The sequence below is a fragment of the Nanorana parkeri genome, unplaced genomic scaffold, assembly GCF_000935625.1.
Source record: "Nanorana parkeri isolate BGI_ZX_2015 unplaced genomic scaffold, ASM93562v1 scaffold97, whole genome shotgun sequence".
Classification (NCBI taxonomy): domain Eukaryota; kingdom Metazoa; phylum Chordata; class Amphibia; order Anura; family Dicroglossidae; genus Nanorana; species Nanorana parkeri.
This window is the reverse complement of record NW_017306365.1, coordinates 143,347-157,700: the sequence shown is the minus strand read 5'-3', so window position 1 is coordinate 157,700 and position 14,354 is coordinate 143,347. Positions and strand designations below refer to the sequence as shown.

Here is a 14,354-nt window from a genome sequence, read left to right as displayed (position 1 = left end):
TGTAGTAAGTGTAGGTACAAGAAACACCAGCATAAGAGCTGGATCTTAGATTGTGTTACAGAGAACTTGGCAAAAGCAACATGTAGCAAATTGTGCTTTCGCTTTGCAGTGAATGCAAAAAATCTTGATGATACCTCTTGGACATAATTGGAACTCCAGGATTTTGATATCCTATCCCCGCACAGCAAGGGTTAACTGTTTGTTTAGTCTAGAGAGCGAAAACAAAGAAGAAATACTCAATTCTCTGTCCCATCTGGCTGCTAGACTGGTCCCCAGGCTCCTCTCCCCCAGGCTTTGGCAGTCTAAGGACCACTGACATCTGCCTGTTTACCGTGTTTCCCCGAAAATATGACACTGCCTTATATTTTTTTTTGGCTCAAAAAAACACACTAGGTCTTATTTTCGGGTTAGGTCTTTTTTCTTTTTGATGTACAACAATCCAAAATTAATGCAAATTCAAATTAAGTAATCCAAAATGGCAAACTCAAAAATAGGGTGATCAGGGTTGCCGTCCCTTTCCAAGAGCAATTTGCTAACCAATCGCTGGCCAGAATGAGCGAAGCGCACTTTCACTATCGATTCCTCACAGGCGGACTGCATTTGGCATCACTCCACCTGTGACAGGAGCCGGCGCTATAGAGGCAGCATCGGCTTATGCTGCTCTGCTCCCTCCGCTGCCGCTGGCTTCATTGGCACCGTTGATTCTCTCCGGCGGCTCTTCATGTTCCCCCTTATGCCACCACCGGCCCTGGGAAATGTCACAACTAGGTCTTATTTTCGGGGTAGGTCTTATATTTGAGCAATTCCCAAAAATAGTGCTGGGTCTTATTTTCGGAGTAGGTCTTTTTTTCAGGGAAACGGTGGTAATATACATATCCATACCACAGCCAGAGGGAAAAAGGAGAGAGGTGAGCGGTCACTGCAGCAGGGTCAGGTGAGTATTTCGTCTTTATTTTTTGCCGTAGAGAAAAATGAGCAGTTAACCCTTGCAGTGCATGGGTTAACTTTTTAAAATCCTAGCGTTCTTCTTTACCTAGATTTCCTGTAAAGGTTCAGGGGTTTTGCTAATGGTTTGACAATCACTTGTTTTACATATTGTGATTGCTTTCTTATGGTTGTTAAGTCACTGTTTTAAGTGATCTTAGGTGCGTAGGGGCACAGGGATACTGGCTAAGATTTCCTAACCCAGGGGAATAATTCCTATTGATTTAAAAAAAAAAATATGATTGTACAAACATAATACCTGTTAAACAATATGCTGGGATATGCATATGTCATTCAGCTTTTTATACAATCACAAACCTATAGGTTCTGTCACTTTGATTCTGTTGACACTAATTTTAATATTTAAGTATTTAAAATGATAAATTCTTTGTATTATTACCACGTGCTTCACAACATAACTTCATGCAAGGTTCACTTTTCTAAATGTGCCTCCCTCTTGTTAAAATGAAAATGTAAAACACCACCTGTAAGGAAAAAAGTTGTGTATTATAATTGCCTTTCCTCCAACGTACAAGGGGTGATTATATTATCTTCCATATGATATGAGATCCCGGGGAATGCCAAATGCTCTAAATATTGCAAAAACACACAGCAGCACATTGTGGGCAGGAGCCGGAGGAAAGATTAAGATACTATCCTTTTTTCTTTTTCTTTTTTTTTCCCCTTTAGTGGTTTTTTTTTTTTTACACTTTTAAATCCGTGTTTTAGCAAGGAGGTACATTTAAATTTGGATCTTACATGTTCGATTTTGTATTTAAACCCTAACAATGAAGTTCTGCTGTATTAAATATACAATTGAACACAATTTGTTGTATCTTTTCGATAACTGCAAATATATGTTGATTCTGACAGAAATCTAGTGAGCTAATAACTTTCTGTGCTCTCCACATATGCTGCACTGGTCTCGGTTCTCTCACTACAGCACACCTCCCACTATTTTAGAGTTCAGGTGTTCTGTAGTCCTAAAACACTCCCTGTCCTAGGGTGACGGCGCTGCTCCTGCATATAAGTGTTGTCACCCTAGAACAGGAACTGTGTTACGGACAGTATGGGGGGAATTTATCAAAACTGGAGCAGACAAAATCTGGAGCAGCTGTGCATGACGACCAATCAGCTTCTCTCTTCAGTTTGTTTAGATAAGATTTAAAAATGAAAGAGAGAAGCTGATTGGTTGCCGTGCACAGTCGCTCCAGATTTTGTCTGCTCCAGTTTTGATAAATCTAGATATGCTTTAACATTTTCCTGTACAACTTTGTTGTGTACAAAGGGTCCTAATTATTTTATCCTTGTATTTAGGTGGAGGAGAATTATGCGATTTACTGTGTTGGGCTTCTGGAATTGTGCTACTTAACTAAGGGCCTATTCAGACCTTCTCAGTGTGGTTCATTGTGGAAACACAAGTGTTGACCAGTGCCATTCATTATCAATGCAACCCCAACACATTAAACAAAAGCACCTCTGATGCACATGCTTTGCAGTGCACCCTGTTGGAAAAAATGGTGCATATCCAATTTTTGATGCGATTGGTGCAATGGCTGCCCATTCAGTCGAATGTGTTGCATGTTTTCACATGTGTTGCATTAAAGCATGTTAATGCAGTGGAACAAACTGGTCTGAATGGACACTCCAAAGTAGGTTTTTGAAAAATCTCAAGAAGAATGGGGGAAGTCTATCAAAACTGGAGCAGTTGCCCATAGTAACCAATCAGTTTCTCTCTTCAGTTTGTTTAGTTAAGTTTGCAAAATAAAAGATGGAAGCTGATTGATCGCTTTGTAGCTGCTGTGCTCTAGATTCTGTCTGCTCCAGTTTTGATAACTTCCCCTCATTGTTTTTCTTTTCTATTTTGAACATTTACACAGTATCTGCTATCAGATTAAAACCATATCTGTCCGCAAAACGTATAGTTTGGTACATTGCAAAAGTATACTGTTTTACAAAACACACATGTCCACAATGTGGAAGTTCTTTGGTCAGATGGAGTGCAAAGCCTCATGTGATGAGCCGGTAAATAAGCCTGTGTTTTTTTTCTTGTCAAATGAATTTTTATGGATCATTTGCAGGCAGCAATAGTCCTCATGGAAGCCCCACCTCCCTGGATCAGAACATGCTGCTAACCATAATTGTGTCCCTTGGAGTTGTAACTGTGCTAGTGGCTGTGGTCATCGCTGCCATCTGCTCCCGGCGCTCAAACTCCCACCATAAAAAGTGAGTTTCTTGGGATTTATTACATTTGGTTTACACAATTTACATGCTTGTACTAATCGTGAATATTTGCTCATTGAATGAATACTTTTTTTTTTTCTACTTGTTTAATCAGCAGCTTTAGTATAGATGGTCATTTTTGGCTCCCCTGGAGCTCATGGACAACGTTCATGATGAGCCGCTTTATCTATCTATCCAGTGCATCAGATATGTTTACACCCAGAAGTTGGGAGTAATGTAACAAAAAGTGGAAGAACTAAAGAAAGAGATTGAAAAAAGACACAATGCAGTTAAAGAGCAATGCATGGCAACAGCTAATGCCAGTCATTGACCTGCTAATGCTGCAGAGTTGTCAGTTAATAATTTACCATACTTTGTTCCACGCTGTGTCTTTGTAGAGGCAGCCATCCTGGTAGGGGAACAGGGTTTTTTTTTCATCAGAGCTTACCTGTCTGATGACTGCCGAGGTAAGATGATGACCAAAAAGCATATGCCAAGACTTGCAGAATAGATTAAAGAGAAGGGAGATCATTGCACTGCACATCTTCAGTTACATCTTCCTCTTCAGCAAGGAAAACAGTGACATCATCAAATGAAGCATCCTCTAGCATTTCTGTACTACACAGCATAGCACAAATGAGCGGAGCCAGGAAAATCCAACCAGTGTCTTTCCGGTACACAAGTTTCCATCGGCAATACATTGCAGGGGAGCAGAGTTCCCTGGGGCATTATAGCACCAGTAATGAAAAAGCCCTGGCCAGGTAGGCCATATTCCACTGTGCATTTCAAGATTCAGTTTTAGTTTTAACTTGAGATTACTTTTTAAAGCTGAACAACTTTGGGCACATAAACATTCATTGAAATCTATTAATAGCCACGAAGGATATAAATCCACTTTGTGTACATCAAAGTTCTTTGCAAATCCAGTTATTATACATAGTGTGTTGAGAGATGAATTTTGGGAGAGACCCAGCAGGCTCTCCCATTACAAGCTACCTACAGAAAATACAGGAGGGGGCGGAGACCAGACCAGTCACCCTGCACAAGAAAAGAGACCAGCAATGGCTGGTTTTAATACAGGAAGATCTTGCACAGAGATAGTGTTTAACCACTGAGAAGTTACTGCTTGTGGGGTTTAGTAGGTTGTACCACTGCCCACTAGTTAGCTTTATTTACTTATTCCAGGTATTTATATAGTGCTGCCAATTTACTCAGCACTTCACATACTGCATATTCACATCAGTCCCTACTCTCAAGGAGCTTACAATTGAAGGGCCTTATCTCACATGCATACATCTTGGGGCCGATTTTAGACAGGAGCCAATTAACCTACCAGCATGTCTTTGGAGTGTTGGAGGAAACCAGAGCACCCAGAGAAAACCCACATCAAAGCACATGCAAACTCCATGCAGATAGTCAGCCTCAGCCCGAGCCTGTTAATGTCACAAGCAATATTTTTTACTTCTAGATCACTTTTGTTGGTAAAGCTAAAAGCAGTACAGGTTTGATAATCACTCAAGTAGAACAGGCATGGTTAGAGATATTTAAGATTTTAAGGACTGTGTTAAAGGGGGAAATGTCAGGGTAGTGGCAGGCAGGGATGGCAATTGCTCTTGCAAGAAAAATATCCCATTGGCAGAATTGAGATTCCAAGGCATGATCTCCAGAGGGAAAATGAAAGTGTGGTGAGAAAGTGAACCTGCAACTTCACTATTAAGGATTTATCCTTGCTTTCCATCTGATGAATTACCTTTTTAAACTATATGTTTAGGAAAAGAGCTGCATGCAAGTCAGTAAATGGCTCTCATAAATACAAAGGCAACTCTAAGGATGTGAAGCCTCCTGATCTCTGGATTCACCATGAAAGGCTAGAGCTTAAGCCAGTGGACAAGTCCCCAGAAACAAACCCTATGCTGACAGACACCAGTCTGCCCCGTTCCCCACAGGACCTGACACCTGGAGAAAGCACTACAGAAGGCAGCATTCACCAGCACAGTAATTCATACCGAGGTGAGGAGAGCAGCAGTACACACTATGAATGATTACTATTCATGCCAGTGCATTTGGAGTGGGGAGACCTTAAGGGAAAATGATGTCAGATAAATATGTACTTCACATCTGTGGTGGACTAGACTGCAAGTGAAACCTGTAATAAAACTAGGTGGTTGGGTTTGGTGAGTACATAATTATTTCTAACAATTACTTAACCATCTTGTAGGTCTGGAATCGGAGGATTCTATATCTTCACTTGCAGGACGCCGGGGAATGAGACCAAAAATAATGATGCCGTTTGACTCTCAGCCTCCACAGCGTAAGTTCCAGGGAAGGTGGGATTCACACTGTGACAAAATCCTGTTCCTAAGGGCTTTGGAACTGTATGTGGGTAAAAAGTAGACTGTAGTTGGCTTGTTTTATACAACATGTAGAACAATTTGTAAGGGAAGCTTGAAGCTGTGGTGTATTATTTTTTTCATTTTGTCCAGTCTTGACTATTGCAAAATGCAATCCACCATTTGTATTTTACTCATATGTATTCTTTTACGACAACATTTAGGTTTAATATTGTTTGGACCTCATTGAATATACTTTCATTTCTCACTTGCAGTAGAATAGTGACAGCTGGGATCTGATATTTGGACAACCTTTTCTTTTCCTCTGTAGTTCTTCTAATCAGTCCAGCACATTCATTCCCACTATTATGCACTGCCATGCACCTCAGGCTTGACATTGTTCCACACCTCATCACCTCCTCTTTTAAGTCTTTCTATAGTACTTTGCATTTATTTACATAGAGCACATTGTTTTCTGCCATTTGTTACTCCCATTATTTCCATGTCCCATAATTCACCATTCTATCTCTTTCAGCGGTTGTCAGTGCTCATCCCATCCATTCCATCGATAACTCTCATTTTCGCTCAGTGCCTGGGTTCATGTTGCACGTTCTGGGTGGAGCTTCTCAAGCTGCAGGTGAGAACAGCGCAGCTTGTAAAGGTAGCGAAAGGACTCCTGTGCACACATGGTACCAAATGTAGCTGTAACTTCTGACTGTAGTGTAAAACAACAACAGATATGTGTATAACTGTATGCAAAGTATAGAAAAAAAGATATACATTTGCTGAATGATCAATATCCCTCCTTACTATGAAAACTGCATAAACCATTACTTACGTAACGTCTGCCAGCACCAAACATTTATCTAATCTCTCGAGTATTCCACCAACTGTAGTAATAATCTGGCCTGGTAAACGAGCAATGGATGGAATCTGTATGTCAGGGCAAAGCCGCTTATTACTGCGGCTCTAGCAACAAAATGTGTCTGCAGGAATCCAACATCTTTTTCCTATTGTAATGTAAACTGGGGCTTCATACCACCTGAAATATGGATCCAGTCCTGCAATTGTTGTAAGGGAAAGTAGTAAATTCCCTTAAGAGAGCTTAACGATTTGTTATAGGACAGGCAGTCAAGACTTCCTTAAAACGATTATAGGCAGACACTATTGAGGCTGCAATCAACGAATTGATCAATTATGATAATAGTTGTCAACTATTGTCATAGATTAGTTGGTTGAATCCCCTAGCTCCCTCCTCCATGCTGAGAGGAGGGAACAGCAAGCAGTGGGTGTGTGCAATAGCCAGCCTGCTATTGGCTATGGCAGTTTGAAATGGCCAATAGCAAGCTGGCTACTGCACCATGCCACTACCTGCTGTATTTACATTCGGCTGCTGTCAGCGGAATCTTGCCATCGGCAGCTGTCAATACAATTTTTAAGTTATAAAAGGTGGGAAAAGGTAATTTTCTGTTTCAGCCTGACAAATTCTGCTGCGGGAGGGGTGCCATTCATTTCAGTGGCACCCCAAACACGCCTCCCACCCACAGTGTGATTGCCCACACTGGAACGCACAGTAAGCAATGAAGTGCGATTGCAAAAAATTGTGCATGCAGCTTTATTCTGAAGTAAACATCGTTTGTAACACTGCATTTGTGTATTTTATTCCAAATTAAGGACGGTGTTTATCTAATTTTTTTTATCTGATTGAAAAACCAATCGGCCAATTAATCGATTAGGAATATAATCATTAGTTGCAGCACTAGACACTATATCAGCTGACTTAGTACTTGATATACTAGGTCCGTTTCTGTGATAGCAGAATATGGAACAGTGGCAGTCAGAAGGATACTCCCTTAGTTTATTTTCTCTGCCATAGTGGTGGTAAATTTTTTGCCCATGTTCGATATGCTGTATACAGCAGTGGCCTCTTCCCCCACTTTCCCAGTCATCATCCATCAGCACCCTGTCCATATTAGTATGTTTACGGCTCTCTCAACTAATTCACACATTCTACCCAATCTGGTTTATATGACTGCTGTTTTTCTAGTACACATTGGTACATGCATGTGTTATTTTATCATTATGGAAATAAAGTTATAATTAAAAGGTCCCATTTGATATTTCTTATCACAGAATCTGTTCGTCATACTCCCAGTTGTGACACAGTAGTAGTAGCAGCATCATCCTCTTCTCAGACTGGTGTTGAGGACCCAGATCCACCTGGAGCCAGTTTTCTACCTGGCTCATTGGATGAAGATTCTGGACCCAGCATTCCTACTGCACATATCCGACCTACCCATCCCTTGAAGAGTTTTGCAGTACCCGCTGTTCCAGCTCCGGCTCCCGGGGCAGCTTATGAGCCACTGCCAAGCTCTCCGCTTTTGGCACAACAATGTAAGTTCCCCAGGAATTCCCTTTCCTGTCCTCCTCAGTGTGTCTCTTTAGTTAAGTGTGTGTATATATTTATATAGATTTATATATAATTACTACAGGTCCATCAGCACTATCTGTAAAAACAGCTTCTCTAGGGACCCTGGGGAGAGTACGTCCACCGCTTCCGGTAAATATGCCCAGTGCCCCTGAACCACTAGAGACCAGCAGAATGCTAGATGGCTCAGAGAGTGTAAGTATCTGTCTAATTTTACATTTGTTAACATTTTGTACACATATATGGGTGGTGGGGAAATTGAATTAAAAAAAAAAGAATGCCAAGCAGGGCAAACCAGGCATTCCCAGTAGTACATACACCTCTTTGCTTTGTTCACCGGCTGCTCTGTTCAGCTGCCGAGAGCAAAGAAAATACTTTGGTACCTAAGGTTTGGAAGAGCACATGATACTCTTCTTGTAATGCTGGGCCAGTCATTAAAGTGACATTAAACCCTCAGATTTTTTAACACAAACCAATACTGTAATGTGTGCCTTAATGTAATCCATGGTTGTTTCCCTTCTCTTTGCGGCTCTTCCTTTTAAATCCTCATGTCTTCTCATGCTTGGGGAGAACTTCCCTTTGCAGCTGAGTGCCTCTTCCTGTAGTGCTGGCTCAGGTTTCAAACCAACACACAGACACCATGTATCCTTTTCAGAGACAAGGCAGTCTGCTGCAAAACAGAAGTTCTGCCCAGCATGAGAACAGATTTAAAAGGAAGAGCAGCAAAGAGAAGGGAAACAACCATGGATTACAGTAAGGCACACATTACAGTATTGTGTTATGTTAAATAATCTGAGGGTTTAATGTTGCTTTAAGTCTTTCACATGTAGAGTCCATAGCCCTGTGTATGATTTGACTCCCTTCAGATCTCTACAGCTGAATGGAACAATGGGGTAGAGGAGGAAAGGGGGAGTATGTGCTGGTGGGATTAGGGGATTAAATTGAACCGGTTTTGCCCTGCAGAAAAGTAATATAAAAGAAATTGAATGTAAATCCCTAGATGGATTGCAATGTAAAGAACCACTATTGTGAAACATACTGTTAATACCTGGGTTTGGTTAGCACATGGAATGCAACCATCAAATGTTTTTTTAAGTTGGATATCCCCTAAAGGCTTTGCAAGGTCACAGAGCTTCATTTTCCTAGAGTAAGGAAGAGTGTGTGTAAGTTGTAAAGTGAATTTTAACTTCGCTTAGTGAATGAGGGAAAGCTGTTTTCACTTTGAATAGCTAATCGCACAAGGGGAAAAAAAAATAACTAAACAGTGTTTTTGCTCGTACATGATTGATGAGCACAACCACACCACTAAAAGATCATTCACTTTGTAATGTATACAACTTTGATAAATTAACCACAAAGTGTTCACAAGCTGTGTTGTTTTTTTTTTTTCTTGTCTATTCATTTTTCATTAGGATAGTTTTTTTTAGTTTTTTGTATCACTAGTATACACTATTTCACAGCAAAAATGACCACCTATTTTGCCTTTTAATATAACAGCTTAACATACAGTACAGATTGCTTTATGTGTGTAATCTCTGATGTTGCAATCAAAATGGCTGCTGTGTTAGTACAATGTCCTGCTCTTGGTACTACTGTATGTTATGGTTTTTTTATAGTCTCGTCTTAGCACTATATACAAACATATATTTTTATGTTTAATATACAAGTCTGTACATGTGTGGGCTTACACCAAAACAGTGGAAAGAGAGTAATGACGTGCAAAGTAATAAAACCTATACCTTCTAGATAGCTTTAAGTTTATCATAGTACATTTTTGCTGCAAAGTTACTGTATTTTTGCTCTTTGACATACTGGTTCAGCCAATTTGTTTTCTCTGCAGAGTTATGAACCAGATGAACTAAGCAAGGAGATGGCTCATCTTGAAGGCCTGATGAAGGATCTGAATGCCATAACCACAGCATGAAAACAGAACCCCACCCCAGAGGCAAACCTGATAGTGTATGGGCAGAGGCAGTGCAGCCCACAAGAAAGGGTCTCTGTGACACAATGAAGTTTACTGTCAAACAAGCTGGAAGCCCAGACTGTGTATGCTGCGGCAACCACCAATGGCTGAAGCCTGGCATTCTGTACCTTATCATTTCCTCTGATTTCTAAGATTTTATGGGGGGTTTATATCAGAAGAGGAATTTTATGTAAACTATGGAGGAATATTGTGTATTTCCATTGTTTTTGTTCTTTTCACCTCTAATGGGCCTTCACCGTGTTGCTGTGGCTCAGTGTTATGCCCCACCATGTGGCCAGCTGGACAGCTAAAGGACACCCAATGGAAAGAGTTCCTTTTACAGCAACAGTTGCTTTTTGTGCAGTGTTTTCAGGCTGCAAATCACATCTGTTGGAAGCAACTCCCCCTCCAGCCTCTGTGAGACTTAAAACAGTGTTACTCCCCCTCCCCTACACACACCACCACTCCAGAATTTTGGCTAGATGTTCCCTCCAGATCTCCGTCCATTTCCAATGAACCTGGGCCACTGTAGCCAATTGGGAGGTCCAGGACCTGTACAGTACATGTAATGAAGCTGCGTGAGCTGACCAGACACAACGGTATCCTTGTTTGCTGCCATGGAGAAGCCTAGTGTTGTACATGGTATTGGTGGCTTCATGAAGGGGCTCATGTGTTGGCCTTTATAACTGATCTGTTCTTCGGCACTTTCACATGTCGGTCCATTTTTCATCTTGTGACTTCCTTGTTATTGTATATGGATTCATCACCCTCCACATTCTCCTGTATATTGTCCTATCAACCAACACACCCAGTCTTTTCTGTACAGAAAATTCATTCTATTTTTGTTTTTTATTGCTTTCTCTGTAGTGTTTAGAATGTATCTTTTTATTGTGACCTTTTTTTTATAACATCATGATTATTATTTGGTATTGGATTTCAATACACTTTTTTATTCAATCAAATTGCCTTTCATGCCTTTTATATAATGCTTCAACTTGTCCTTAGATTGGATCGCTAAAATTACCTCAAGTGTTCACATTCCCATTACCTGAAGATTATTCTTTCTTTACAAAGTTTGCTATATTCATGTTATATTCATGTTTGGAAAACCGTTTTGATGAAAACATCGCACATAGGAAGCTGCTATAACAGTATTCACCAAACAGAAGAGATGTGGAAATGAAATGAGAGAAATGACGTCTGTGGCACGTTTTGATATTTGACATTTATCAATACTATGTTTCAGATACAAATTTGGCTCATAACTGAGAACCTATGCTGTATTTATACTTCTCTTGTATATGTTTATTGCAGAACAGATTAATCATTGTACTGATTTTCTTGTAGCAGTAATCTGAAATTTACCAAACTTTCATAGTTGGCTGATTGAGGATGTAGGTTATTGTGACTTTGTAGTTGGTAAAAAGCTGCTTCCCTCAACTATCCAGCTCATGTAGCTCATGTTCCCTGTAGCATTTGCTGTCCATATACAACTACATTGACTAAGATACATGCCTCTGGATGGTTAGACTTCATGCACCTACATCTCATCTAGAAGTAGTTTTTTTTTTTAGGGATATCTGGGTTTGCATATTTCAATCTCTTCAGCTGTTGTCGCCTCATTTTCTGTGCAGCTATGACAAATAAGGATTTTTACACACCCAATTATGACACTGCAAAGCACATGACTTCCCTGTACAGTGTAAGTGAAAGGGAGCGGGTAGCCATAGGCGTGCATACGGGGTGTGCCTGGGCACACCCTAATCACCCCAAGCTCAACACCAAAACTGTGGGCGCCTGGGACGGACTGACTGTCCGGGCCTTCAGTAAAACTGAAGCTGGTCCAGTAAACCAGCACCGGGCTTTACAGGAAGACTGCTCAGGTCCTCAGCAAGGTCGCGTTGGCCTTCCTGTGAACAGCGGGTAAGACCAAACAGACCATTTGAGAGCCACACAGCCACCATTAACCCTGCACAGACCCACCTGAGCCACGCTGACCACCATTAACCCCACACAACTACCTGAAAGCCACACAGACCGCCATTAACTCCGCACAGACCACATCCTGGTTTTAGTTTGTTAGGGCAGGTCCACACCATTTTCCTGATCAGATCTGGTCTGGAAAATGGTGTGAACCTGCTTGCAGTTCCAGTGCAGACCAGACCAGACCAGACATAATGAGACAATCAATATTTTTTTGGTCTGGAACGGACTGCGCTGGTGTGAACAGAGGCCAGAAATGGCATAGGGATACATTAGGATGCATTTTGGGTCTGGAAATAATCAGCAAGGTCGCGTTGGCCTTCCTGTGAACAGCGGGTAAGACCAAACAGACCATTTGAGAGCCACACAGCCACCATTAACCCTGCACAGACCCACCTGAGCCACGCTGACCACCATTAACCCCACACAACTACCTGAAAGCCACACAGACCGCCATTAACTCCGCACAGACCACATGAGAGCCGCACAGCCACCATTGACCCCACACAGACCACCATAGAACCTGCATAGCCACATGAGTCCTCGCAGCCCACCATAGACCCTGCACAGCCCACCATAGACCCCGCCATAGAGTCCTCACAGCCTACTAAAGAACCTGCACAGCCACCTGAGAGTTGGCATAGCTCACGATAAACCCGCACAGCCCTCCTGAGATTCCACACAGCCACCTGAGACATCAGGCCAGCACCCCGGAGCAACACAGAGTATGTAGCTTGGTATTATTTTGCATTCATGTATAATGCATTGCTCGGATTTGTAGTCCTCTATAGCTGGTTGACATTCGGCATTGCTGTATAATGTATCGCTGGGATTTGTAGTTCTCTAGCTGATGGTATTATTCTGCATTACTGTATAATGTATTAATGGGATTTGTAGTCCTCTATAGCTGATGTATCTGTAAAAAAAAAAAATCAAGGCAACTGGACTTGCTGTATCTTTCTTGGATGTTTCGCTGGTCATCTGACTAGCTTTCTAAAGAAAAGAAAGTAGTCAGATGACCAACAAAACATCTTCAAGCAAAATACAGCAAGTCCAGTTGCCTTGATTTATTTTTTTCAGATATACCATGACCTGGATGAATGAGAACCTTCACAGACTCTGGTGGTATTCTGCATTACTGTATAATGTATTGCTGAAATTTGTAGTCCCTGTACAGTTTGCAGTCAGTAGCAGATCTACCAGGGGTGCAGTGATTGTAGCTGGGATCGGGCCCTGGCACTTCACCACTGTACTAAAATCATTATTTTGTATTGTTTTAGAAAAACTCACATGACACAAAAAATATTGGTAATTGGTATCAGCGAGTACTTGAGGAAAGTATCGTTACTTGGTCTGACAAAAATGGTATTGGTGCATCCCTTGTTTCAAGTTTGATCAGTTGCATAACGCAATCTTTCCTTTTCTAAGTGTCAGATTTAATTATCGGATCTCTTCATCTTCTTTGATTTTTTTTTTTTTTCTCATTTTACTGACAGAGCCATTCTTTAAAATCGGAAATGTATTTTATTACCCAGTTATCAAAGTGAACCTGTCAATGATGATAACTTTTTAAAAGGAAAGTTCTCCCCAAGATCAGAACGGTGTCTGCCATTATCTTAAAGGAGAACTATGAGGTGAGTGCTTTCCACTCACCTCATAGTTCTATCCGACCTGTGACAATGAGACTGTCACAGGTCGGCTCAGTAGATCGGGAGGTGAGCGAACACATACCGGAGTTCGCTCCCCTCTCGATCCTGTCACGGCTCTCTGCCGTGACAGGGGAAGGGGCTGGATTCCCCGCTCCGATCTGCCAGCGCTGACTGGCGGAACGGATGGGGGCGGGTACAGCTGGCTCTGCCTTTAGATAGGCAGAGCCAGCTGTCAGTCACGCAGCTGGGCGGATCTCGGCACAATTGTCAGGATCCGCTTCAGCTGCGGCTTCTCAGTATACCGTGAGCAGCAACTCGCAGTATACTGAGCTTAGGGTGACGGGAGGACGCTAGTTTGTGTCCTCCCGTTACCCTAAGGAAAACTATAGGGAAAAGCCTTAACCCCATAGTTCTCCTTTTTATTTAGCCAGAAAAAAACCTCTGTGCTCCCTTTTTGATCCTGGTTTTAGTTTGTTAGGGCAGGTCCACACCATTTTCCTGATCAGATCTGGTCTGGAAAATGGTGTGAACCTGCTTGCAGTTCCAGTGCAGACCAGACCAGACCAGACATAATGAGACAATCAATATTTTTTTGGTCTGGAACGGACTGCGCTGGTGTGAACAGAGGCCAGAAATGGCATAGGGATACATTAGGATGCATTTTGGGTCTGGAAATAATCTGGTCTGGAGATGATCTTTCTATATCTTAATAATGTTCAGCTATGCACAACAATTATTAGCCATTTCCTTGGGGGGGGGGGGTACGGGGGAGTTCGGGAGGGACTGACACTCGG

General features: G+C 41.8%; 1 protein-coding gene across 11 annotated transcripts in view; it reads left to right on the top strand.

The window, feature by feature from the left end:
* NEO1 (neogenin 1) overlaps window positions 1–10,282 on the top strand; it is a 144,803-nt gene extending 134,521 nt beyond the window's left edge. For 7 of the 11 annotated variants that reach the window (XM_018552782.1, XM_018552792.1, XM_018552791.1 and 4 more), the window contains 7 exons: window positions 3,066–3,210; window positions 4,979–5,217; window positions 5,426–5,518; window positions 6,073–6,174; window positions 7,671–7,931; window positions 8,027–8,160; window positions 9,806–10,282. In XM_018552782.1, the coding sequence (XP_018408284.1) occupies window positions 3,066–3,210; window positions 4,979–5,217; window positions 5,426–5,518; window positions 6,073–6,174; window positions 7,671–7,931; window positions 8,027–8,160; window positions 9,806–9,889 (1,058 nt within the window). In that variant the 3' untranslated portion in view covers window positions 9,890–10,282. The remainder of the gene's footprint in view (window positions 1–3,065; window positions 3,211–4,978; window positions 5,218–5,425; window positions 5,519–6,072; window positions 6,175–7,670; window positions 7,932–8,026; window positions 8,161–9,805) is intronic. The other 4 variants (XM_018552783.1, XM_018552788.1, XM_018552785.1 and 1 more) reach the window with 2 other exon arrangements.
* Window positions 10,283–14,354: the final 4,072 nt, after the last annotated feature.